At 43.0% G+C, this 23877-nt stretch overlaps 2 protein-coding genes across 5 annotated transcripts in view; both read right to left on the bottom strand.

The window, feature by feature from the left end:
- sertad2b (SERTA domain containing 2b) overlaps window positions 1–23877 on the bottom strand; it is a 542965-nt gene that overhangs the window by 329202 nt on the left and 189886 nt on the right. The gene's annotated exons all lie outside the window — the stretch shown is intronic.
- LOC147121388 (actin-related protein 2) overlaps window positions 19589–23877 on the bottom strand; it is a 63652-nt gene continuing 59363 nt past the window's right edge. For all 3 annotated transcript variants that reach the window (XM_085981608.1, XM_085981609.1, XM_085981610.1), the window contains one exon: window positions 19589–20830. In XM_085981608.1, the coding sequence (XP_085837734.1) occupies window positions 20660–20830 (171 nt within the window). In that variant the 3' untranslated portion in view covers window positions 19589–20659. The remainder of the gene's footprint in view (window positions 20831–23877) is intronic.

Genomic DNA, 23877 nt, shown 5'->3' on the forward strand with positions numbered 1-23877 from the left:
TGTGGATAAAATGATTTGTCTTTGTATAGTACTTTTCACATCTGCAGGATGTCCCAAAGCATTTTGTAGTCAAACACAGCAGCCATTTTGCACACAAGATGGCCCCATGAACAGCAGATAAACGACCAGTTAATCCGTTCTGGTGGCGCTGGTTCAGGATCTACATATAGATTGGGCTAACCAAATTAGTAACAATACTGTGGAGGAGGAATTCCTGGAGTGTTTAAGGGATGGTTTCCTGGACCAATATGTCGAAGAACCAACCAGAGATCAGGCTATCTTAGACTGGGTATTATGTAACGAGAAAGGATTAATTAGCAATCTTGTTGTACGAGGCCCCTTGGGTCGGAGCGATCATATGATCGAATTCTTCATTAAGGTGGAGAATGAAGTAGTCGGCTCAGAGACTAGGGTCCTAAATTTAAATAAAGGAAACTACGATGGTCTGAGGCGCGAGTTGGGTAGGATTGATTGGGGAATGTCACTCAAAGGGTTGACGGTGGATAGGCAATGGCAAACATTCAAAGACCGCATGGATGAACTACAGAATTTGTTCATCCCAGTTTGGCATAAAAATAAAACAAAATAGGTGACTCAACCGTGGCTAACAAGGGAAATTAGGGATAGCATAAGATCCAAGGAGAGGACATATAAATTGGCCAGAAAAAGCAGTAAACCTGAGGATTGGGAGCAGTTTAGCATTCAAAGGAGGACAAAGGGATTAATTAAGAAAGGGAAAATAGAATATGAGAGTAAGCTTGCAGGGAACATAAAAACTGACTAAAAACTTTTATAGATATGTGAAGAGAAAAAGATTGGTGAAGTCAAGTGTAGGTCCCTTGCAGTCAGAATCAGGGGAATTTATAATGGGGAACAAAGAAATGGCAGTCCAATTAAATACATATTTTGGTTCTGTCTTCACAAAGGAGGACACAAATAACCTCCCAGAGATGTCGGGGAACAAAGGGAGGCACTGAAAGAAATCAGTATTTGTAGGGAAATGGTGTTAGGGAAATTGATGGGATTGAAGGCCGATAAATCCCCAGGGCCTGATAATCTACATCCTAGGGTACTTAAGGAAGTGACCCTAGAAATAGTTGATGCTTTGCTGATCATCTTCCAGCATTCGATGGAATCTGGAACAGTACCCATGGATTGGAGGGTAGCTAATGTTACCCCACTATTCAAAAAAGGTGGTAGAGAGAAAACAGGGAATTACAGACCGGTAAGCTTGACATCGGTAGTGGGGAAAATGCTAGAGTCCATTATAAAAGATGTAATAGCAGAGCACTTGGAAAGCAGTGACAGGATCGGACAAAGTCAACATAGATTTACAAAAGGTAAATCGTGCTGGACTAATCTACTGGAATTTTTTGAGGATGTAACTGGTAGAATAGATAAGGGAGAACCAGTGGATGTGGTGTATTTGGACTTTCAGAAGGCTTTTGATAAGGTCCTGCATAAGAGATTAGCGTGTAAAGTTAAGGCACATGGGATTGGGGGCAAGGTATTGACTTGGATAGAAAACTGGTTGGCAGACAGAAAGCAAAGAGTTAGAATAAACGGCTCTTTTTCCGAGTGGCAAGCAGTGACGAGTGGGGAACCGCGGGGATCGGTCCTTGGGCCCCAGCTAATCACAATATATATTAATGATCTAGACAAGGGAACTAGATGTAATATCTCCAAATTTGCAGACGACACAAAGCTGGGTGGGCGTGTGTGCTGTGAGGAGGATGCCGAGAAACTCCAGGATGATTTGGACAGGTTGGGTGATTGGGAAAAAGCACGGCAGATGCAATATAACGTGGATAATTGCGAGGTTATCCACTTTGGTGGCAAAAACAGGAAGGCAGATTATTATCTGAACGGCAATAGATTGGGAGAAGGGGAAGTGCAACGAGACCTGGGTGTCCTTGTGCACCAGTCGCTGAAGGTAAGCATGCAGGTGCAGCAGGCGGTTAAGGCGGCAAATGGCACGTTGGCCTTCATAGCGAGAGGGTTTGAGTACAGGAACAAGGGTGTCTTGCTGCAGTTGTACAGGGCCTTGGTGAGACCACATCTTGAGTATTGTGTGCAGTTTTGGTCGCCTTATGAGGAAGGACGTTCTTTCCAATGGAAGGAGTTCAGCGAAGATTCACCACGCTGGTACCTGGGATGGCAGGAATGACGTATGAGGAGAGATTGCGTCGATTGGGCTTGTACTCACTGGAGTTTAGAAGAATGAGAGGGGATCTCATTGAAACTTATAACATTCTGACAGGACTGGACAGACTAGATGCAGGAAAGATGTTCCCGATGGTCAGGGAGTCCAGAACCAGGGGTCAAGTCTAAGGATAAGGGGTAGGCCATTTAGGACAGAAATGAGGAGGAATTTCTTCACCCAGAGAGTGGTGAACCTGTGGAATTCTCTACCACAGAAGGCAGTAGAGGCCAATACATTAAATATATTCAAGAAGGAGTTGGATATATTTCTTAAGGCTAAAGGGATCAATGGGTATGGGGAGAAAGCAGGGACCGGGTACTGAATTTGGATGATCAGCCATGATCGCATTGAATGGCGGAGCAGGCTCGAGGGGCCAAATGGCCTACTCCTGCTCCTATCTTCTATGTTTCTATGATTGAATTGAACAGAACACCAAGAACTTTCTACTCTTACTTGAAAAACTGCCATGGGATCTTTTACACCACAGGAGATAGGGCCTTGATTTAACATCTCCTCCAAAAGCCAGTATCTCCAACCATGCAACGTTGCCTCACTATTGCACTGAAATGACAGCCTAGATTATGTGCTCAGGATAACACTTTGAAGACAGTCTTCTAATAGTAACAGATCTTTTAGCTTAAAGTTAACTTACTTAAATATATATCAGGGCATTCTATTCTTGACTTCTAACACATACACTTCAACATTCAAAATATTTGAAATGTTACTAATTTATTAAAATGAAAATGGTATTGAAAATGGTATAGAAATCTTTCCTGGTTAACTTCACACAATGTCCTGCTGTAAGTTAGACTAACTCAGGCCCTGAACACAGACACTCAATGTGTGACCCTCTTCTTCAGCTCACTGTATGCTGAAATATTTTTATAAACTTCAATCTGTGATATCAAGATCTGCCTCAAAATTCAATCGGTCTCACATTTTTTCCACAAGTCAATTTTTAGGCGAAGGCAAGCACAAATAATTTTGTATGTATTTTTTTAATCTTTAAAATTTTATCCAATTTAAATAATCATGAATTATCCAAATATTTATGAAAAATTGCAACTGCATAAACAATATAGTGTCACAAAGAATACAGCTGTATTAGTACGGGTTCTCTGGGCTAAACCTGGTAGAGAACAACCAGGATAAATTTCTGCGCATGTGCGGTATTTACAATGTAAAAGCCGGTGAGCGGCAGGCGCGGGACCTTACTGTGCTGCCTAGAGGGATAATTGGTCACCTACCCAATCTCCCATCTGGAGAAGAGTGTATGATGGTAGAGGAAAAACCTAATGGGAGAGGAAATCTTTACAAATGGGGGGGGGGGGGGGGGTTCAAAATATGGATAAAATCTTAAAGACAAGGCCTTTTCCATTTTTTTTTTTAAACAGTAGAAATTATTCATAAATGACAGAAATGCAGAGTTTGGGCTCTACACGTTGGAGCACTGGCCTGGAGCCACATCACAACAGCCTGATATTTCTGGCCAATTCACTAAATGTTGACCAGCCAATATTATTTGATAGTGAATCAAACTGCAAGAGCTTAACACTTATGTCAGTTATTATGAAGAGTTTTAACCCTTCAATAGTAAAAGCATAAAATGATAGAAATATATTCAGTAGCTGAAAGAGAAAGGCAGATTGATATTTCAGGTGGGACTGGTCATCAGAACTCATCGCCTTGCTATTAATTTAATTTCTTAAAACACGGCTTGCGAAGAACCTTTGCCCTAGCCAGACTGAAGCAATTACCCAAAATAAGGAAATGGCCCTCACCCTATTTGGTTGCATATCCGTGGAGGGGTTTGGTGAGGGCAAGTTTGGATGATACTTGCCATAGAATCATAGAATTTTATGGCACAGAAGAGGCCATTTGGCCCATCATGTCTATGCCAACTGAAAAATAGCTGTCCAGCCTAATCCCACTTTTCAGCTCTTGGTCCGTAGCCCTGTAGGTTACAGCACTTCCAAAAACATATCGAAGTACTTCTTAAATGCGATGAGGGTTTCTGCCTCTACCACCCTTTCAGGCAGTGAGTCCCAGACCCGCATTAGCCCTAACTAGTGTTTTATACAGTTCAAGCATAATCTCCCTGCTCGCATATTCTACGCCATCATCCAGCAAGTATCCTCCAATTATTATCCTTGCCACTCTGACTCAAATTCTTAATTCTCAGAGCAGGTGCATGATTCACAATGTCTTTATAATCTGAATTCTCTTCAAAAGCATTGTCTATGGAGATGCATTCTTCCTATAATTTTTTCCCAAGATGAGAAGGCAATGCAGACCCTGGACTTCACAGCAAGTTGCATCAAGCACTCCACCCATACCCAGCGCCAGTACTGATCTGAGTACCAGGGAGAATGCAAGGAGTGAGTTTGGAGGAAGGTGCATCATGTGATTTATAACTCACGATTGAGGAGCAGGTGGAGATGTTAGGAAGAGGAGGAAATATCTAACCAGGGTGATAGTCCATGACATGCATTTGTTGTACTGACAAGAGATTGGCATCTTTCTAGGCCTGTCATCAGACAGGAACAGTAGCACAGTGGTTATGTTACTGGACTAGTAATCCAGAGGCCTGGACTAATGATCCATAAGATACGAGTTCAAATCCCAATTTAATGGGGAAGTTAAATTCAGTTTTTTCAATAAATCTGGAATAAAAAGCTAGTATCAGTAATGGTGACCATATCAGATTGTCGTAAAAACCCATCTGGTTCACTAATGCCCTTTAAGGAAGGAAATCTGCCGTCCTTACCTGGTTTGGCCTATGTGTGACTCCAGACCCTTGACTCTTAACTGCCCTCTGAAATGGCCTAGCAAGCTGCTCAGTTGTAAAAAACCACTACGAAAAGCAGTAAGGATAAAACTGGACGGACCACCCGGCATCGACCTCGGCACTGGCTATGGAACCCCAGTCCAGTCAACCCTGCAAAGTCCTCCTCACCACCATCTGGGGACTTGTGCCAAAATTGGGAGAGCTGTCCCACAGACTAGTCAAGCAACAGCCTGACATAGTCATACTCACAGAATCATACCTTTCAGCCAATGTCCCAAACTCCTCAATCACCATCCCTGGGTAGGTCCTGTTCCACAGACAGACCCACCAGGGGTGGTGGCACAGTGGTATACAGTCGGGAAGGAGTGGCCCTGGGAGTCCTCAACATTGACTGTGGACCCTATGAAGCCTCATGGCTTCAGGTCAAGCATGGAAAACGAAGCCTCCTGCTGATTACCACCTACTGCACTCACTCAGCTGATGAATCAGTACTCCTCCATGTTGAACACCACTTGGAAGAAGTACTAAGAGTAGCAACAGCACAGAATGTACTCTGGGTGGGGGTCTTCAATGTCCATCACCAAGAGTGGCTCGCTAGCACCACCACTGACCGAGCTGGCCGAGTCCTGAAGGACACAGCTGCCAGACTGGGCCTGCGACAGGTGGTGAGAGAACCAACACGAGGGTAAAACCTACTCGTCCTCACCGCTCTACCTGTCGCAGATGTATCTGTCTATGACAGCATTGGTAGCAGTGACCACCGCAGTCATTGTGCAGGCGAAGTCCCGTCTTTACGCTGAGGACACCTTCCATCGTGTTGTGTGGCACTACCACTGTGCCAAATGGGATAGATTCAGAACAGATCTAGCAGCTCAAAACTGGGATTCTGTGAGACGCTGTGGGCCATCAGCAGCAGCAGAATTGTATTCCACCACAATCTGTAATCTCATTGCCTGGCATATCCCTCACTCTACCATTACCACCAAGCCAGGGGACCAACCCTGGTTCAATAAGGAGTGTAGAAGAGCATGCCAGGAGCAGCACCAGGAGTACCTAAAATTGCGGTGCCAACCTGGGGAAGCTGCAACACAGGACTACATGTATGCTAAACAGTGGAAGCAGCATGCTATAGACAGAGCTAAGAGATCCCACAATCAACAGATCAGATCAAAGCTCTGCAGTCCTACCACATCCAGTTGTGAATGGTGGTGGGCCATTAAGCAAGTAACGGGAGGAGGAGGCTCCATGACTATCCCAATCCTCAATGATGGTGGAGCCCATCACGCGAGTGCAAAAGACAAGGCTGAAGCGTTTGCAACCATCTTCAGCCAGAAGTGCTGAGTGGATGATCCATATCGGCCTCCTTCTGAGGTCCCCACTGCCACAGAAGCCAGTCTTCAGCCAATTCGATTCACTCCACATATCAAGAAACGGCTGAGCGCACTGGATACAGCAAAGGCTATAGGCCCCGACAACATCCCGGCTATCATGCTGAAGACCTGTGCTCCAAACTAGCCACGCCTCTAGCCAAGCTGTTCCAGTAGTTATAACACTGGCATCTATCCAACAATGTTGAACACTGCCCAGGTATGTCCTGTCCACAAGGACAATTTCAATCTGTCCAATTACCGCCCCATCAGTCTACTCTCAATCATCAGCAAAGTGATGGAAAGTGTCGCGGACAGTGCTATCAAGCAGCACTTACTCACCAATAACCTGCTCACAGATGCTCAGTTTGGGCTCCTCCAGGACCACTTGGCTCCAGACCTCATTGCAGCCTTGGTCCAAACATGGACAAAAGAGCTGAATTCCAGAAGTGAAGTGAGAATGACTGCCCTTGACATCAAGGCAGCATTTGACCAAGTGTGGCATCAAGGAGCCCTCGTAAAACTGAAGTCAATGGGAATCGAGGGGAGAACACTCCACTGGCTGGAGTCATACCTAGCACAAAGGAAGATGGTTGTGGTGGTTGGAGGTCAATCTTCTCAGCCCCAGGTCATCGCTGCAGGAGTTCTTCAGGGCAGTATCCAAGGCCCAACCATTTTCAGCTGTTTCATTAATTACCTTCCCTTCATCATAAGGCCAGAAGTGGAGACATTCGCTGATGACTGCAGCGTTCAGTTCCATTCGCAACTCCTCAGATAATGAAGCAGTCCATGCCATCATGCAACAAGACCTGGACGATATTCAGGCTTGGGCTGCTAAGTGGCAGGTAACATTTGCACCACACAAGTGCCACGCAATGACTATTTCCAACAAGCGAGCGTCTAACCACTGCCCCTTGACATTCAACGGCATTACCATCACTGAATTCCCCACTATCAATATTCTGGGGGTCACCATTGACCAGAAACTTAACTGGACCAGCCACATAAATCTTGAAAGGCCTGGCTCTAACTTTTAGACTTATACCCCCTATTCCAAGACTCCACAATCAGCAGAAATAGTTTATTTCTATTTACCCTATCAGTTTCCATTAATATCTTGAAAACTTCAATCAAATCACTCCTTAACCTTCTAAATTCCAGGGAATAGAACCCTCGTTTGTGTAATCTCTCCTCTTAATTTAACCCTGGAGTCCAGGTATCATTTTGCTAAATCTATGCTGCATTCCCTCCAAGGCCAATATATCTTTCCTAAGATGTGATGCTCAGAACTGCTTACAGTACTCCAGGTGTGGTCTAACTAGGACTTCGTATAGCTGCAGCATAACTTCTACCCCCTTGTATTCTCATCCTCTAGATAAAAAGGCCAGCATTTCATTAGCATTTTTGATTATTTTCTGTACCATTTTAATGATCTATGCACATGGACCCCTGAAGCCTCTTTGGACCGCCACTGTTCCTAGATTTTCACCATTTAGAAAGTAAGTAGACATGAAGTCAGATGGCGGCCCAGGCCTCATTGTATTTGTGCTTGATCGCTGAGTGGGGGCTTCCAATTACGGTCATGAGCCATGGCTGCAAAGAGTAGCCCTTACCTCCCTATAGCCATTCATTTATTATGCAGCAGCTCAAGGCATTTGCATTATTTCAAGGTTCGGAGAGAAGGAAAGCATTATGGGTACTTCTGGACAATGGGCATCAATGTGTAGGATCACGTTATTGTGGCCAGAAACCACCTGGTATCCCTTCCTGTCCACATATGCATGCAGGTTGGCATTTAAAGCCTTGATGGCAAAACAGATACCATCTACAACACCCTGGGACTCTGGGGGAGCGGTCAGCCAATAAAAGCACTGTGGCTGCTTCAATTGGTCTCCTTCACACTAAAGGCAGCTCCCCAGCATCAGTCACTTGCTTTATGCACTGCAGTCTAGCCCCTCTCACATGTACCCCTGCAGTGTCCTAGGAGCACAAGTAGGCCACCCAGCCCCTCAAGTGGCAGTCAGATTTACTGTGCTTTCTATGAAGCAACAAAACAGCACACAGCACCGTATGGCCTAACCAATGTTTTATACAAATTTATCAATACTTCTTTACTCTTGTAAAATAATATTTCACTGAAAAACCTGCAAGGAAATACTTGCTGAGACAAATGAGGGGAAGAACTGGTGGTGCATTTTGATAGTGTTTCATAGCTGAAAAATTAGTGTCAATGATCCACTCAATTAACCAATGCCCCACCCACAGTAGGCCATTTGAATCCTACAACACCTGCAGCAAGGGTCTAAACAGGAGCAATCAGCAACACTGCTACTGGGAAAACTAGCAGAACAGCTGCGTCTCGCTGAATCTGGCTGCAATTCAGCTCAAATTTACAAGTGTTTGCTTATTGAGGCAGAAGTGGCTGTAGCATTCTCGGTCTGACAAGGTCAAAAAGCAACATAAGGGTCAAGCCACTCAAAGGATATATCCTCCTCAGTCTCTCTTGTACTGCTACAGGATCAGCAGCAAACCTTCACCCATTCCACAACACTGCTGCACGTCCCTCTCTAGTGTTCTGTTTGCTCAGTTATGTAGGTGGTGGTACACATTGAACCAAGCTCTTGCATATGGTCCAGTATATAAATAATTAAAATGAAATACAGAGGGGAAAATCTGTTTGCAGATCACAGGTTTCACTCAAGACCACATTCCAAAGCAGAATATTCAACACTGGACAAAATCTGGGACAAATATACTGTCCAATAACAAAGCAACTGGTAAATTTGTTGCAGTAGACGACTGTCGTTTATGCATCTGCTATAATGTGGAAACTCAAACGTATTGACAAGGGATTAAAAATGCTGGGAAAAATGGATGAGGTGGAATACAATTCATTTTGTGATAACTTTGGGTAAAAACAATCCTGCATAAACACTATGGATGCACAGATCATAGTTGAGCACTTCCTTAAAGCTCTTCCATTCTTCATAAAGACACCATCAGAAACTGAATATATTTTGGAAAGTTTTTGTTTGGGCAATGGGATCGTTACCCTTAGGATTATTTTGTAACATGGATATTGCAACTCCCTCTAACTATGATCCATAAGATGTCATACTGGGTGTTTGGTCTTCAATTATAGGGCCATCTGTAAAAATGAAACTAGGATGAAGATCACACGTGGAAGGAACATTAGGAGAGAAAAAAACCAAGTGGTGAAAACCAGCACCAGGTAGATAAATGCAGGAGGAACAAGAGAATTGGGGGAGGGGGGGGGGGGGGTGGGTGGTGGGCTAATACCTGTACTATGGAGGGAAGCAAGTCCCAACATATGGTATCTTAGCCATATGTTTGTGGAGGACTGATATTTCCCTGGGGCAGGGGAAGAGTTGTAGGATTGTATGGGAGTCAACTGCTACACTTTTGACAATCTTTATCACCACTTCTTCTAAAGTCTTTAGAAAGTGTCCAAAGGTGCAATGAATAGCACAAAAGCTGATGAAGGCAAGGTGCAGTGTTACTGGTGTAAAGTCAAAGCAGTTTTATTAAAGTAGACTACAACTTAATTAGCTTTACTTCAATTTAATCTATTTTGACATTCTAGACATTCTCCTCCATGGGCTGTTGTTGCAGCAGTTCCTGTGTTCACTATTGTAGCAATCAGGTAAATTCCTGTTCTGTCTTCATCCTTTGCAAACAATGTTAATAGCAGTTGTTTTAATAACCACATGAAGCAGCTTTAGGCTATTTTGACTGGTTAAACTGGATGGGACAGGACTAAACACTTCATAGCCCTATCCACAACATTGAAAGCAATTTGTTATTTAATGATTGAACAGAAATTGTCTTCACAGGTGTAAGTAGTACCACAAATGCAACTGTTGCCCAACACAAAAGGACAGGGAAAAAGTTTAGAATTGTGCTGATAGTGAATCACTGTTAGCAGAACAGAGAAAAATCTCAGAACAACCCAAATTCACTTAAGTAATTATATAGCACCTTTAATGTAGTAAAACATCCCAAAGCGCTGCACAGGAGTATTTTAAGACAATGTTTGACACCGAGCCACAAGGATAAATTAGGGCAGGTGACCAAAAGCTTGGTCAAAGAGGCAGATTTTAAGAAGCGTCTTAAAGGAGGAAAGAGGGGTTGCGGGGGGGGGAAGAGAAAGAGGTTGCAGGGGGTGGGGAGAAAGAGGGGTTGCGGGGGGGAAAGAGAGAGAGAGAGAGAGAGAGAAAAAGAGGTTTAGGCAGGGAATTTCAGATTAGGGCCTAAGCAACCTCCAACAGCCACCAAAGGTTGAGCAATTATAATCAGAGATGCTCAAGAGAGCAGAATTAGAGGAGCAGATATCTCGGGGGGCTGAAGGAGATTAGAGAGATAAGAAGGGGCAAGGCCATGGAGCGATTTGAAAACAAGGATGAGAATTTTGAAATTGAGGCACTGCTTAACCGGGAGCCAATGTAGGTCAGCGAGCACAGGGGTGAGGGGTGAACAGGACTTGGAGAGTTAGGACACGGGCAGCCGAGTTTTGGATGACCTCAAGTTTACGTAGGGTAGAATGTCAGAAGCCAGCCAGGAGTGCGTTGGTCAAGTCTAGAGGCAACAAAGGCATGGATGAGGGTTTCAGTAACTGGCCTGAATGATGGCTCTTAAATGTTGTCAATCAAATATGCTTTTTAATGTTGTCTTTCATTACTAATACCTGTACATGAATATGCAGCATTTGATTAAAACAGGTTTTGCACCAATCAAGTGCTAAGGGTTGCTCCCTGGTTTGTGCAGGTAATGATCTAGTTTTGAAATACTATAAGCATCAGTGCCCCATGGCAGGAGAAAAAAAACCCAGCCAGGGTCCCTCTCCTGACATCTATCCAGGGCCTCTTCTGGAAGAAGAATGAGTGCGTCAGGTGAAAGGATCAGAATGCCCGCCACAACCAAATAGTCTGTAGACAGTCACCTCCGAGGCTCACAGATGGAAAATGGGAAGCGAGCTAAGATACGAAAAGGTCAACACTGCCTCTGGAATCACACTCCAAACCAGTGTTCAATGTAGAGAGAAAAGTGTGTGCAAGGAGGAGGCAACAGGTGTGCAAAAAGGTATCACATTTTCCTGCCAAAAACATTTGCTTTTCACTTGTGTAGAATTTTTTCATCCATTTGAGACAACCACAAAAAAAGTACAAACGGAAATATTACAATGAAACGTTCTTCAAAACCAATTAAAACATGCATTAAAGGAAGATAGTCAGTCATTTGGCAGTATATAGTAAATGAAAACATCTAGCAAGAATAGCTGATGTTGACTGCAGACTGGTCTGAAGGACAGGATGCTTGCTGGACAGTTAGATAAAACACATACGCACAATTAATTCCCAAAGAAAGTTGTACATTATATCAATTTAAAGTGGATAAATACATCGGAGAGTTAAGAAACTATATTGACCTGCCATTATTAATCTGTAATAGGTGGGCTTGGTTCTCCAGCTACTGCATATCCCACAGTACAGGTAATGTTACCAAAGCATGAGAGATTTTTTTGTAAAGTTATAATTCTGTTCGAAAGAATTTTAACAAAGATTCTTCTAAAAGCTTTCCTCAGAATAACTGAGTACTGCCTCAGAATTGCAACGTCACATCAGTCACAAATTAGGACAACATCCTGCTCAGAATGCTACTGCCATTGAGAACATCAGGAAAGCCCCAAGCATATGCTGACAAGAATAAGAATTTTAAATTGGAGATGTTAGAGGGACAGGGAGCTAATGTAGGCCAACAAGGACCGGGGTGATGGGTGAATGGGACTTGCTGCTGAGCAGGATACAGGCAGCAGCGTTTTGGAGGAGCTGAAGTTTGTGGACAGTGGACAATGGGAAGCCAGCCAGGAGACCATTAGAATAGTTGAATCTGACAACAGCATGAATGAGGGGTTCAACAGATTTGCTGAGGTGGGTGATATTACAGGAGGTGTAAGTAGGCACTCCTTGTGTTGGATGAGGATATGGGGTCAGCTCAGGGTTGAATGAGACACTCACTCACTGAACTAGACAACGATGGAGAGGCATTGGAGAAGGATATTTTACACGCCCGTCCAATTTTCTTTTCCAACTCAACGGAAAATAAAAATCAAGCTGCAGATTGGTTGTTGCCCATATTGCACTACCCGCAGAACAATTTCACCCCCCCCCACCCAGTGTCATAATCTAGGCTGACGATATGAAATCTGTGGGTAGTGAGTCCACCCTTTTTATTGGATACAAATCCTGAAGAGTTTTTCCTGTTCCAATGCATTGGAATTTCTGTACAGCTGCAAGACACCTGTCACAGCAAGAGAGGGGAAGTAGCGTTTGGGATGGGAACAATTCAGCAGGTGCAATAAGGGGTTTGGGAGGGGGAATGGGAAGAGAAAGTGTGTCAATTGCACTGCCAGATTAAAAAGGGTGTGGTGCTGAATCTATGGCGATGCAAAGCGAGGAGACAGGGCTGGTTCATACTGGCACCTGTAATTTAGATACATTAACTTTGCATGTTGGGAAGCAGAACTGTAGGTGGTGCAACCTTGATTTGAGTGTAAATGAGCCATTACAGCATATAAAAAATATGCTGGTTTTAATCCACAAGGATTAAATAATCTTTTCATGATACAGTGCAGCATTGTTACTGAGCCCCAAACAGATGAAAAATAACCATTAGCAGACATTCCTACGTTTCCCTGTTCAAGCACATTCTGAACAATGCCAACAGAGGGGAATGAAAGGGACTCTTGTACTTGCATTTATGCTACAAAGCCACATTGGAAAGTTGTGTTGAACATCTGCAGTCTACTCTCCTGCTGGTGAAACTACCCCATTTATTCTACCCACAGGAGAGAAAGAGAAATAGAGACAAAGAAAAATTACAACTACCATGCCAGTCCTCTCCAATTGTTCAATGGGGTGACTCGGCTCCTGTGGAAGGCCTAAGTAGAAATTAAAAATAAACTGTATATGCAATGTTGGTGTATATAAATTTTAAAAAAAAGTGTACTTGTGCACAGAAACCACACCAATAGCAGCATCACCATAAGCAGCTCCCAAGAAAACCATTTTGACTTGAGCAAAGATAATAGTCAAGAATACTGTTGCCCCAGTAATCTCAGGACAAAGTTCCTTGATTCACTTATACAAAAGCAAAATACTGCAGATGCTGGAAATCTGGAGGTAAAAGGGCAGGTGTTACATCTCCTGTGCTTGCACGTGAAGGTGCCGGGGGAAGGGGAGCAGGTGGGGGGGGTGATTGAGGAGTGGACCAGGGTGTCGTAGAGGGTGCGGTCCCTTCGGAATGCTGAAAGGGGAGGGAAGGGGAAGATGTGTTTGGAGATGTCATTTAATCACTCCTGCCTTCCACCCCATCACCAGACCTTCCCTTTTGTTCTTTCCTCTCCAGCCCCTGCACTTGCTGAAAATCTGTTACATCTCTAACTTTTTCCAGTTTTGACAAATGGTCATGGATCTGAAACATTAACTGTTGCTCTCTCCACAGATGCTGCCTGACCTGCTGAGTATTTCCAGCATTTTTTGTTTTTATTCTCTCGATTCACTTATGCTGGTTAAGGAAGTGCAAGCCAATATCGTATTTTGTAAAGTCACCCAAAGATGGGCTTTCATTTTCTCCACACTTCTGAAGATTATGGGTCTTCGTAACTGCAAACTGCTACCAAAGTTGCACTCTTATTCCAGTAAATTCAGTGGCAATTTGCACTATAATGTATTGGTTCAAAACCACCAGCGCTAAAATACTTTTAGCATCTTCGACGGCTCCTCCGAAATCCCTGACCTCTACCAGCTAGGACAACAGATGCATGGGAACAGCACCACCTCCAAGTCACACACCATCCTGACTTGGAAACATATCGCCATTCCTTCATCGATGCTAGGTCAAAATCGTGGAACTCCCTCCCCAACAGCACTGTGGGAATACCTTCATATCTCAGACTGCAGCGGTTCAAGGCGGCAGTTCACCATCACCTTCTCAAGGGCAATTAGGAATGGGCAATAAATATTGGCCTTGTCAGCAATGCTCACATCTCATGAATGAATGAGTTTGGCCAGCTTTCAAGCAGTGCAAGGTAGGAAACGCTGCAACCAATTGGTGCACAAGTTCCCACAAACAGCAATGTAATACTGACCAGATAATCTGTTTGTGATAAATATTGGCCAGGACACTGGGGAAGACTTCCCTGCTTTTCTTCAAAATATTGCCAGGGGATCCTTTACGTCCACCTGAGAGAGATGGAGCTTCAGTTTAACATCGCAACCAAAAGACGGCACCTCCAACAATGCAGCACGACCTCCATACTACCTGGAGTGTTAGCCTAGATTTTGTGCTCAAGTCTCTGGACTGGAACCCATAACCTGACTCAGAGACGAGAGTGATGCCAACTGAGCCACAGCCGCCACTTAAAAATCTGAAGCAGCAGTTCTGGGCAGAGTAGAGGGAGTTGTACTCTGTGCATCTGATCCAAGTGCTCAAACTTCATTGGGGCATCCAAAATGCAAATGCTCCAGTCCCTGAGCTAACATTTCTCATCACAAGCACAAAAAAAATTGCTAAATTAAAACTTGAAATGTAATTGCAAAGCATTTGCTCAGTGCATACCTGAAAATGTACCATTTTCCTTCCTACTATTTATTTCCATCTTCTCCAGTTTGTTTGGTTTCTGAAAATAGGTTAACAATTGAGAGCAGGTGGCAAGGTGGCACTCCTAGTTAAAACTTTGTTCCAGTTTGGAGAGAGTGGTGCCTCAGTGGGGCACCCCTCCCTACTGTAAACATGTCTGTGTAGTACCGCTGCGTTCTGCTTTGTAATGCACAGACTCCGTGCAAACCCAGGGAGGGCTCCAGCTCTTGGCATTTACTTTGCAGGAACAGGAGGCATGTTCATAGATTTACATTTTCACAGCTATGTGATGTACAGTTCTTTAAACATTATTGTTGGCTGCACTCCTTAGTGTAACCAGTGTGTCTACCATCAGGTGTTATGAAGATATTGAATGTTTCAGTACTACCAGAGATTAGAAAGTCAGGCTTGTTGGGAAATCAGTTTTTTCAATTAATACAGGAAACTTTGGTTTAACCGGAGGTTGTATGTCCGGAAACCTCGCTCTACCGGCAGAATTCACCCCCCGAAAACAGCGCCTGAGTAACCGGCAATGTTGCCGGTTCCGAGTCGGAGTCTCCAACAGTTGCCGAGTTCGTCAGTGGGGGTAGTTCTACAAACTGCCACTACTCGGCCTCTTGGCGCTAGCGGAACTCGGAACACTTCAGAAACCCTGCATCAGGAGTCTCACCCTCGCACGCTGCCGGTAGCCTCTTCTGATCCGCCAGTTTTTGGGGTTCCAGTACAGTACTGTGTCTCCCATGCTGCCGGTAGCCTCTTCTGATCCGCCAGTTTTTGGGGTTCCAGTAGTACTGTGTGTCTCCCACGCTGCAGCAACTCATTGGACTGTATTATGGAAATCCCAAAAGTTGATCCAACCAAAAGGAAGAGAGTGGTGTTAACTTTAAAGCAGAAAATTGATATATGCAAACGACTAGAAATGGGAGCGAAGCGTATGCACATTATGAAAGAATTCAAAATCGGTTCGTCAACAATGTACGACATCAAAGTGCAGAAGGATAAGCTACTCAAGTTTTATGCAAGCTCGGAGACATCTAAGAGTGTAGAGAAACGGCGCACGCTTCGTAAGCCTAAGCTTGAAGAGCTGGATACCGTGCTTTATGAGTGGTTTACTCTGAAGCGTTGAGGGTTTTCCGATTTCCGGACCCATGCTAATATCAAAAGCGAAGGATTTTTATGCAAAGATGGAGCTCACTGACAAGTGTGCTATCTCTGATGGATGGCTATCGTGCTTCAAGGCACGGCATGGGATACGACGACTCGATGTTTGCGGGGAGAAGAAATCAGCTGATCACAACGCCGCAGAAGAATACTGCGATTATTTCAATCGGATTGTGCAGCAACATGATTTGTCGCCAGCACAGCTATACAATGCCATGAAACGGGCTTATTTTGGAGGTGTTTGCCAGAATCAACACTTGCTGGGGCTAGTGAGGCTAATGCTTCAGGTTACAAGAAAAATAAAGATCGTGTAACCGTGCTAACGCTGCTGGATCACACCGGGTTAAACTTAGTCATTGGGAAGTATAAAAATCGCCGTGCATTTAAAAAATGTGAGGCACTTACCTGTTGAGTACAAAGCTCAAGCAAATGCTTGGATGGATAAGGAAATCTTTTCAAATTGGTTCCATCATACTTTTGCTCCATCTGTGAGGGAACATTTCCGTAGAATAAGGAAACCTGAAGATAGCAAATGCATTTTATTGCTGGATAATTGTAGAGCCCATCCGCATGAATCCGAGTTGGTTTCTGGAAATATTTTCACCATTTATTTGCCACCAAATGTAACTTCTCTCATACAACCCATGGACCAGGGCGTTATCCAAAATCTCAAGTGTCATTACAAGAAAGACTTCCTACGTAGACTGATAAGCCAAGATGACAGTACAGGTACTATTCAGGCATTTCAGAAGGAATACAATCTTAAAGATGCCATCTTTAATGTTGCATGTTCCTGGAAATTGGTGAAAGGTCACACTTTGAGACAAGCCTGGTGCAAATTGTGGCCTTCTGTAATGTTTGCTGAAGGTTCTTCTTCAGAGGAGGAATTTCGTGGGTTCAATGTTTGTCCGCGGAAGACTGCAGTAATGGAAATGGCTGACATGGTGAAAGATGTAGGCCCAGCAAACCCTCTACATCACCTCCGTGAAAGTGATATTGAGCAGTGGGTTGATGCCGATAGAGAAGTTGCTGTTGTGCATTTGCTAAGTGATGATGAAATAATGGAGAATGTTTTGAATCCAAGAAAAGGAAAGTGTGATTGGAAAATGAAGACGATGAGATTTCTGAAGTGAACAAGATTTCTTGGGCTAAAGCTGCAGCAGATCTTGCTTCATTCATCAAATTTGCTGAAAGCCATTCTTGCTATTCTGCCCAAGAAGTTATGCAGCTCCATATTCTGCAGTCTACCTTTCTGCAAAGAAAGCAAGAGTCCACTAAGCAAGCAGACATCCGGGACATGTTTAAGAAAGCTTCCTAAAGAGTTGGAGCACTGGAAGTGCCTGAAGAATCTGTTGAAGTGCATGATCCTGATGAACCAATTGGCTTGGAATAAGTGTACAGTCAACCACTGTACAGTACTTTATACTGTACAGTCGTTTAAGTTTTGTTTTACTGTTAAGTTATTAAAGAGTTATGGATTACCATCAACTGGCAGTACTGTACTTCATCAAGCATCTTTCACCATCCATTTAACAACATTCTGTAGGTGAGTACCCAATTACTGTATATTGCACATTTCTTGATTTTTAAATTTTTCTTCGTTAAAAACAGCCTGGGTAGATAATCCGCTCACCACTCCGGAACTTTTGATAGATCGGCATCACGCCGGTCCCGGATGTCAGAACTTTTCCTGTACTTCAATTTTGATACTTCAAAAACCCATTACCCTGTCAAAGCCCTTCAACCAACCTGGGTTATGCAAATATACCATAACCTTTCATACCTTGCCTGTAAGTTAACTGCCACCATTATTTCTGTGAATGCATTAACATGAGATACAGCTCAAAGCATATTGTTAATCATTTATTAATTATACTTAAAAAGTGGAGGCAAAAAAGTAAATTACTGAGCAAAGACCTTACAGGACACAAGTAGGAATGAGGTTTTTAAATAATGTGAAATATCCAGTGCCAGGGATCTGGTTTGCAAATTTCACTGGCAAAATTGATTGAAGACCAAACCCCACTAAATCAGTACCACTGACCTGTCAACTGGTGATTCATGATAATGGTGCAATGTGAAGTTGTAAATGAAGAAGAAATGTTGCCCGCTGTCAGACTCCCATTGACCCCACTTCTGGTATTAGACTCATCACACAGACTCCAGCTACAGTTTGAGCTTCACAGAGCCAATAGCCTGGAAAGACGAGGGGCCAATCAAATCGCCCTCAAAGAGAGATTGAACCCGTTTTCATACTGCAGTGGTCATCAAATTCACCTTGCATGTGAAAAATCCCCAATTCAAAAAATAAATTCTGGAGCTTACACACAAGACAGCAAGTCCAGGTTTGCTGAAAAGCGACTCTGATGGGTAATACAATAGTTACTAGCAGTCACAAATACCTATCCACAGACAGTTTTCTAACTGGATTTTACAGCAGTGAGCATACATCTGAAGCTTTTCAGTGCTCCCAAAGTGTAAAATTACACTACGTGTTCATAAGCAACCTCATTCACAAAAGATCGCCTGGATTAATGTTTCTGTTGGCCAACTGTACACTATTTTAATAGAAACAATCTACACAACTGTTTGGGTTTGCAAGTTGCACAATACAATTTTTTTTATATAAACAAAGCAACCATTAAAAACTAAAGTTCATACAATACTCTCACCAGTTTACTCATTCTTAAACTCAGTGCTGGTCCAAGCAAGCAGGATAATGAGAGTAACCCATAATTAAACTTTATTAAAGATCCAAGATAATTCAAGAATGTTATGCAGGTATGGACCTTGTTAATTCAGCCATTTAGTGCCGCCAGGTCAGATAACATCTCTTTAAAACAAGTTGAAGGGAACTCTGAATGGTTGAGTTTTCTTAGAGACAGCTTGAATGCCATTCATCCATTTAAAAAGAAATCTCACACACCCTCACACATTATACTTGTTTGTTATAGACAGGGACACCAGGCTCTTCAACAAAGTGAAATATTTGTTAGAGATTCTAGACTGCAAGTTTTACTATCTAAATTTGGCAGATAACATTAAGAAAAGTTTAAGTCATCAACATTTACATCATTCAGACAGTTCTATAGAAATTGCAGAGGTATAAAGGATTTTCACCCCACAATAAGGTTATTAGAATATGGAATGCATTTCACAGGTAACCGTTGAAGTCAAGTCGATCGCATTTAAGAGGGAGTTGAATAAGCAACTAGAAGAAAAACAATTAAAAAGGTAACCGGTAAAGTGCAGTGGATAGTTCAGGTCAGCGGGTTAGCACCAGCAGAGGCACAATGGGCTGAGTGGCCTGCATCTGCATCCAGATTCCCAATTCCAGGACGACTGTCTGAAACATGAAGTTTCTCCCGCCCATAGAATGACACCAATCTCAATGACTGCACAAATATCTACAAATCATTTTGCTTTATTTCGTTTTACGCAGTTTATGATATGAAAAAGAGATCCAGTTATAATAACTCTTCTGGCACTGGGTAACCATATATGCTGCAATTTTCTTTAATATTTGAGGAGTTCCAATATGAAGCGCTTCAGACACAATTGAGCGCTGATCAACTTAAATATCAGCTCGATCAATTTATAAGCAATTCTAGTTTTTCATATTTTATATATATATTTATATAATATAGGTTTCATTTTAGTTAACATACCTACAAACGTTTTAAATCTATGAACACCAGGGAACCCAGTCCCTTTTGGTTTTACAAGTCTTTTTTTGCGTAGCCTTGCGCCAAATGAAGAGTATTCTGTACGTACAGAGCCACATTCTTTCTCTTTACAGTTATCAGAAATGTGCATCACTGCATACCACTATTTCAAAAGAGAAAACATCATAGTTAAATCAAGTTAGCCGACGTTTACCATTTAAACATCCCACAACAGAAAGAATCTCCGAACTGAATTTAATAATTCACTACAACAGCCCATCCCTGGATTCTACACTGAAGGGTTAAAAAAATGACTGGCAACAACTTACTCTGGCCCCACTTCCTGAAGGTGAACCTACATTAAAAACCGTTAAGTCAATAGTGCTAACCACTGCAATAATGTGGTGATAAAAGCTGCTTTTTTTTTTAAATATAAATGAAAGTGGTAGTTCCTCTTAGCCAGAACATCAAACCACCTGGTGTGTTACAGACAGAGCTAGCAGTCCAACACTACAGATGCAAATAAAGAAGCCTACAGGAGTTATCCGAGCGCCTACAGGGCAGTAACAATGCAGCAGACAGGCCCCTCTGCCTTGGTTTTTGTTTGCAAGGAAATTGTCAAATTAAATGGTTTTAAATTTAGGGAAGTTGACAAACATTAAACAAAGCTCTCCCAGGAAACCAGCAGTACCAGTGAACAAAACCTGACCCCAGGAGTCAAAGGGCAGAAGCCTACCCATGTCAGACAGCCAAATGATTTAAAGATGAGCAAGGAAAAAAAAGCAGTGAGAACAGTTGGAACGAACATGTTGGTTTATCGAACAGTCACTCCAAGTTTCTCTAGCACACGCACACCCTTCTCCTCATACTCCTGCCGGGTCATCCAGAAGTTATCCTTGTCCTTCATGATGTCTGCTAGTACAGCTCCACCCAAAAACACCATGTGCTTGCGCCGAGGCGGATCTTCTATACGAATCTTGAATTTCTATATGGAAATAAACATCCAGCATAAACCAAAAACTGTAAACAGTGAAGCACATTTTAAACAAGGTCTAATTTCTCTCTCCATACCAGTATGAAAATAAAACAATCCTACTCAATTGTGTATTGGATACCAGACACCAACCAACATTTACATCAACCTTTTCTCCTCCCTCTTCTACCCCCAGCAGAATGTTATTGGCGTTTAAGTTGGTGCATACGGGAGTACATTTTCACATTTTACAAGCACATTTCTTACTCATCGCTTCGATTCAAGTTTTGCTCCACCAGAGGCATCTGCTCACATCTCATTTTTATGTATTATCAAACTTGTAGTACAAAGCAGCTTCTGACCGACTAACAACTCAGAGTTAAACCCTCAGTCTCTGAACCATATAGCTCAGGAGGATCCCAGGTTCAATCCAGGTCTGTGCTTAATCAGCAAGGATTCTCACACTTGGCTGTTTTACAGAAAATCCGACTGGAAGTACATGCTGAGACATTAGATGGGGACAGAATGAGGGTCAGCTGTAGGCTAACAGTTTGCAAACTCTCACCGTCAAGGGTGACCTATAAATAGTGTCCACTTTGGCGAGATAACAAATATCAACCACTGCCCATGGAACTGTATCCCGGCACAACTTGGAGAGTGGCGATGGGAGAACATTGATTTAAATAGCCACTTATGAAGCAATTCCATACAGCCAAAGTTTTGTTCCCTGATTTGGTCGTGGAAAATGTTGCCCAGGAACAAACTCCCTTTCTTCCCTCCCACTTCCTTCTCTCTCTCCTTCTACCCCTCCCCCTCAGCAATAGCTCCTTGGAATCTTTAACGCTCAGACTGATGGCGCCTTGGTTTAATGTCATCCAAAAGGACAGTGTCTCTGACCATTCAGCACTTCTTCAGTATTGCACCAAAGCATCAGCCTATGTTAAACCCACAACCTTTTCACTCCAAGGCAAGAGTGTCCCAGACTGACACTTACCCAGTACTGAACAAGCAGAAGGGCTTGGAACTGGGTGGATAGCTGCATAATTAAAAAAAAAAATCCTCATGGAGACAAGAATAAATAGAGCAGAGAAAGGGATTTCTTAGGATCGTTGCCAAAGCCGTCGTGTATTGCGCACCCCCAGTTGCTCTGAACTGAGTGGTTTGAGACACGACTTCAGAAGGGAGTTAAGAGTTGTTGGTGCGGGACTGGAGTCTCACACACCCAGGCTGGGTAAGGAAGGCAGGTTTCCTTTCCTAAAAAAGGACATTAGTGAATCAGTTGAGTTTTTAATGACAAATCAATAGCTTCATGGTCACTTCTTTTTACTCCAACCAGCTTTTTATTTCCAGATAACATTAAAAAAAAACAAATTATCCTCCCATGAGTGATACCGCCTCTCCTACTCCACGCTAAATAATCTTCCTTCTCAGATTTGAACTCCGGTTCTCTGGATTATTACTCCAGGCCTCTGGATTACGAGTCCAGTAACGTAACCATTGCGCTGCCGTACCTTGTGTAGAACACGGGTTAATCCGTCATCAAGACGAGGAGTTTGGGATTGTCCTTATCCACTGGTGTAATCCTGCAGGAGGAGTATTTGGTGTGGAGTCGGAGGGGCAGTATAGCTCATGGGAGGATAGGATACTTGTGTGTCAGAGCTTTGCCGTTCAAAAAGTTAAAATACTAGGCAGTGATACAAACATGCTTACTTTAAAACAAAAAAGGTGAAGGGGAGAAACATGCTAGGCTCCTGCAACCATCTTTTTGTCGAGGCAAGACTTCCTTCCTCGATAAAATCACCCCTTTCTTGGGTCTCCATGCTAATGCATCACCGCTCGAGAGCAGATGCTAGGCCAGTTCCACCAATACAACTATCTGGCAAATAGCTTCAGTGATTTTTCCTGCTATCTTCCCACAAGAATTGCCAGGTCTGTTTCTGCAGAAACTGGAATTCATGTCCAACCACCAGTGGGCAAGTGCCCTGGGAGACCACTCCGATTATTTTACCATAGCTTCTGATCAAATAGCTGAAAAATGTGCGCGCATCACATCACAGATTTTAGCATCTTGCCCAAGATTTTAAAACACAGCAAAACAGGATGGCTGATTTAAGGCCAGAAAGAATTGTTAAATGACAAAGGTGGGTCTCATTTATTGTGATGAGCTACAACTGGAATAGTTACTGTCTCAAACAGGAATCATGTTACCTTCTTTGTGATGTTGTTCCTGTTTACAACCAAGTCTGGCATTAGAGCAGCGTGTGATCATTAACCATGTACACACTTGGTACTAAATGTAATTCCTTGACCAAGAGGGTTACAAGTTTATACAGGCAGCTTGACCTGAAAGGATCAACCTATGTCTTGCTGTATAAACTGCACTTCTGTGGTGCTGATCTTTTGCAGAGCAATGGTCAGTGTATTGTTTGAGTGACTAACCACAGTGTCTATCCAAGTACATTGTCAGAATAGTTCTGAGTCATGGACAGATAAAAATTCAATCAAAATTGGATAAAATTTAATCTGGAGTTTGACTTTGTAGCACATCCTAAACTACATACAAAAACATTCTCTCCTGGAGAAATAAGATAAGTTAATGTGATAGGATACAAATACCATCACCCTGTGCCACCTTAAATGCTAACCCGCTTATGGAGCAGGCACTGAATAATTACGTTCAGTTCTTGGCACTTTCAAGTGTTTTGAAATCTTCCAAATAATATTTTGCCGCTAAAAGTGCTGTCTGAAAACAGCCAACATGATTCCAACTCATTTCTTTCTCCTCCTTACTACCCACCCCTCCAACCCCTCTGGCCGTCTCCATACTCTTCATATTTTGAATGATGACAAAGCACTGGAATTCAAGGTTTAGAATGCTTAGCACCCTCTGCTGTGAACGGTTTTTTGGCAACAGTCACTGTGTAATCCTGTTTTACAATTCTGTGCGTGAGGGAGGGGGGCCGAGGAGGCGTGGCTTGTGCCTTACCTTTACTCTGATAGACATATGCTAGTAGATGCATTCTGATAGAGAATCAGTGCCCAGCACTTTTAGTCACTCG

The sequence above is a fragment of the Somniosus microcephalus genome, chromosome 3, assembly GCF_052327205.1.
Source record: "Somniosus microcephalus isolate GS21.2 chromosome 3, FLI_Smic_1.0, whole genome shotgun sequence".
Lineage (NCBI taxonomy): Eukaryota > Metazoa > Chordata > Chondrichthyes > Squaliformes > Somniosidae > Somniosus > Somniosus microcephalus.